General features: G+C 32.7%; 1 protein-coding gene across 1 annotated transcript; it reads right to left on the bottom strand.

Moving 5' to 3' along the window:
- Window positions 1–1592: 1592 nt before the first annotated feature.
- On the bottom strand, window positions 1593–2645 carry LOC149485803 (histone-lysine N-methyltransferase SETMAR-like). Its single transcript, XM_089698568.1, has one exon. The coding sequence runs from the start codon at window positions 2643–2645 to the stop codon at window positions 1593–1595; it is 1053 nt and encodes a 350-aa protein (XP_089554694.1).
- Between the last annotated feature and the right edge of the window lie 1683 nt (window positions 2646–4328).

The raw sequence follows: 4328 nt of genomic DNA on the forward strand, positions 1-4328 counted from the left end.
ACAGACAGACAGAGTTACTTTCGCATTTATAATATTATTAAGTAGGTATAGATTGATGCATATTTAGGGATAGGTATAGAATCATTTGAGCAAGAACGGACATAAGTTAATTTTATATTTTTAAATATTATTTTCAGTTGTCAATTTGCCATCCTTTTAACAAATACTATTTTTATACATGTCACACGCTAGAAAATTCTTCATAGACGAATTCAAATCACGTTCAAGTTGAATAAAATTTGCATTGAATATGTGCTGATAAAATTGTTATTGCCAAAATTGAGGGCACCTTCCCACCCTTGACCTGGTGTTGCGCAATGTGGCTCCCGAACTCTGAAGGTGTGCTGCAGTTTGCCAAGGTCCGCAAACTCGAGCCGAATCCTTGCCAAAATAAATATATTTCTACATCGAATTACTGTTTATTTTGTTCAAAGTTAGTTACTTAGACAATAAATCTCTAGTAGTGTTTCAAAACACAAATCGGAAAATTAATTAAGTTTTCCGATAAACTTAATTAATTTAAATTAAATAATTTAAGTACCATAGTTCGCAACCCATTTCGCAACCAGTTAAAAGTCGATAGAATTGTCCAAATCACCATCTTCAAAGTCGAAATCTTACAAAAATACATCGGTCCGATACCTGAAAAAAAGGCTTTTAAGCGATTTCAGCAGGTTAAAATTTTATCATATACTAGCGGTCCGCCCCGGCTTCGGCCGTGGTATATAATATTTACGTTTTCTCTACATAAGAAGTAAGAACCATCCTCGTACTTCAAGGAATATAATAAATAAAGAATTATCGAAATCGGTTCAGCCGTTCTCGAGTTATGCGCTTACCAACACATTTTACGATTCATTTTTATATATAAGAAGATAATCATTCAGGCAATTGTAGAGCAGATTATTTTTCATTATGTTTAATACCCGAGGCTATTCTTAGAACAGGGCAGTATAGGTATAATATTAAACAGTTCTATTTCAAATAATATAATTCAAGTCATTTGTCCAGTGTAAACAGTTGCGTAACAGTATCTTCTTCCGCATTTTTTATTTGTTTACAATACCGGGTTCAAACACCGACCATGAACGTTAAAAACATGTGTATGCTACACGATAATTATTCTACAATTTGCCCTTGTATTACAAATATAATTTATATATACCTACATCACTTATTAAAAGTGCTTACCTGAACTGATTGACTTCGATAAGAATAAGAAATGACGTTTCGATAAGTAACATGAACACAGCCCATAGTAAAGACATAATATTGGTATATTATAGTACAGACAATGAAGAAGACTTTGTTGTAGAATGTAGCATATTATGATACTACTTGATTCTAGCAATAACGTCCATTTTCAAAAAGGATTTATTTTTAATTTTCATAAAATTTTTCTTTTATGTTCCGCTCGTATTTGTCGTCTCGTATGCAGCATAATGTTATTGTACTATTATAAATAAAACATACCTACCTAAACCTAGAGCTTCGATATATGGACTTTATAAGAAAAATTCTCAATTACGTGGGCCACTCTGAAAGTTTTGCGTAATTTATAAATAAAACAATTTATTTTTATAATATTATATTTACTGCTTTTCAAAGTATTCTCCGTTACATTTTAAACACTTTTTCATTCGTTCAAACCATTTCTGGAAACATGAGGACCATTGGTCCGATGGTATGTTTTCTACATGATGTTTGAAAGCAATCACTGCCTCTTCTGGCCCCGTAAATGTCGAACCTCTCATTAAATCTTTAATTTTTGGGAATACAAAGAAATCGCACGGTGCTAGGTCTGGACTGTGTGCTGGATGGGTCACGAGCGCTATGTTTTCAGAAGCCAAAAATGACTTTGTTTTCTTCGCGGTGTGCGCCGAGGCATTGTCATGGTGCAACAAGATGCGACATCTAGGTCGTTTTTCCCTTATTTTTTCAAAGACATTGGGCAAACAAATAGTGGTGTACCACTCAGCATTAACGGTCTTTTGTTGCTCAAGTGGGATAGTGCAGACAGGACCCGTCTTGGAGAAAAAAAACGCAATCATTTGTTTGCCGACGCTTCTCGCCTGCCTCAATTTTGTTGGTTTGCTGTCACTTTCAAACACCCATACAGAAGATTGCTGCTTTCTTTCTGGAGAATAACAATATATCCATGTTTCATCTCCTGTCACGATGTCATACACAGCATTAGAACGTCCGTGATTGTACTTAAATAGCATTTCCTTACACCAATCTACTCGATGCCGTTTTTGTTCTGGAGTGAGTTCGTGAGGGATCCACCGACAACAAAGCTTCCTAACTTTTAAATGTTCTTGTAAAATTTTCCGAATTTGGCTCATACCAATCCCCAAATGTCCTCGAATCTCCTCATAAGTGATACGGCGATTTTCTTCAATTAGTTGTCTGACGGTAGCCAAATTTTCCTCCGTGATCGCAGTTGTGGGTCGACCTTCACGAATTTCATCATAGAGAGAAACACGGCCGCGATGAAATTCAGCATACCAACGCCTTACAGTGCTCAAATGTGGTGCTTCCCTCCCAAAAGCATTTTGAAGGCGAGCAGTGCAATCTTGTGGAGAAAGCGAACTTTTAAAATCATAAAAAATCGTCGCCCTAAAATCTTTTCGTGTAAGTTCCATTTTTGCTACGGACAATGAACTTCAACTTGGGATAAAAAACAATTGACAAGCGCTTCCCGCCAAAATTTTTTTTTCTTCTACTAATGAGACTTCATATGTTAAAAAAAAATAACATTCGAAATTCAAACATTTATGGGTGGCCAGTAACGCAAAACTTTTAGAGTGAACTAGGTACTAGTACCTAATCATTTTTAAATTAGCTCGTTCAAACTTACTAACAGGCTTGGTAAAATTATTTGGATATGCATCATAATTCTGATATTTTTTCATAACTAATAAGTACTAACAGTATTTTTTGCTACACATGATATTCAAAGAAAAGAGTAGTGTCCTACGTGGGAAAACGAATGACAAGAATTATTTATTAACTAAAATATGAGGTTCTTAGAAACCATCAATCATTTGGTAGTATTTAATAACTGGCAAGACTTGCTGAGGACAGTGCAATAGAATAACCGTGTGAATGTTTTGAACATCTATTAGCTACCACCTACGCATTAAATATTTTATATGATAATGAATAAGCAGACATTGTAGTCATTTAAACATTTGAATAGTTAATATTGTTTTATTTACTCGAACTATATTTAAAATAGTTTAATGTATAAAAGTTGTCAATGATTTGTTTTTTATTTAACTACGTGCATAGACTTTTTTCTCATTTCATAAAAAACACGCAATAATAAAAATAAAAATAATATGATAATGCACGTCGAACATCATTGTATTTACGATGTCGCCGTTATAATTGTTAATTATTACTTTTAATCTTTGTAACCCTTGACCTAGCCAGCGTACTTAAATACGAAATAAAATATTACTATATTTTTATTGTCAATAAGAAAGTTACGATTATTACGTAACAGTGGACACCTATATTCCGATCTATATAAATTATATTTTAATAAAACCTATTAAACAAAACTTCCTGAGAATTGGGAGGAAGCTGATCTATCACGCAATAATAACGTGATTAAATACACATTTAAAACATTCAATAATAAATAATAGTCGTTAGTGAAGCGGCCATGAAAAGTGTTCCTTCAAAAATATAAATTACCATAACGTTAACACGAGAAAATCTTGGAAATGTTTAAATAAATTTTAAATATTTGTTATAATTATAATAAGAATTCTATTGATTTCTTGACCATGAACTCGGTAACTGGCGTTCATTGTAATAAATTACTAATCAACGTGACTAGTTATAGATTTCATATCAATAAGCCAACTTTGTTGTATGCATTTCCTATTTGTTATTTGTTTTCACAAATAGACAATTGATCGTTCAATCAATATGTTCCTATCATATTGTATTTGTTTTTAGTTTAGCCTTTGTTTGAGATACGTACTTTAGGAATAATATTAATACAGAAATAATATAATTGATTTTTGTTACATTTAGTTGATTTGTAAGTATTGTGTTTTTATTTTTATTTTTGAACACTTACATAATAAGCTATTTTTGTGTACATTTGTGGATGTGTTTCATAAGTACTAAAATATGGTGTATCTCACAAGCAAATCTCATAACAAACTTAATATTGCGAATAATAAAACATTGTCGTTAGTTTTGTTCCATGAACAGAACAAAGGATTTATTATATGTATGTCTGGACTCTGGACCAAGTGCTGCATATACGTTGAGACAAAGGGAACCAATGCACATGAGTAGAACGTCTT

The sequence above is a fragment of the Colias philodice genome, chromosome 9 (assembly GCF_061535455.1).
Source record: "Colias philodice isolate Cphi_HAF_F1 chromosome 9, ilColPhil1 Martin Lab GWU primary, whole genome shotgun sequence".
NCBI lineage: Eukaryota > Metazoa > Arthropoda > Insecta > Lepidoptera > Pieridae > Colias > Colias philodice.

Bases quoted from the DNA above. Each gene is read 5' to 3' on its own strand.
- LOC149485803 (XM_089698568.1), bottom strand. From the start codon at position 2,645: ATGGAACTTACACGAAAAGATTTTAGGGCGACGATTTTTTATGATTTT.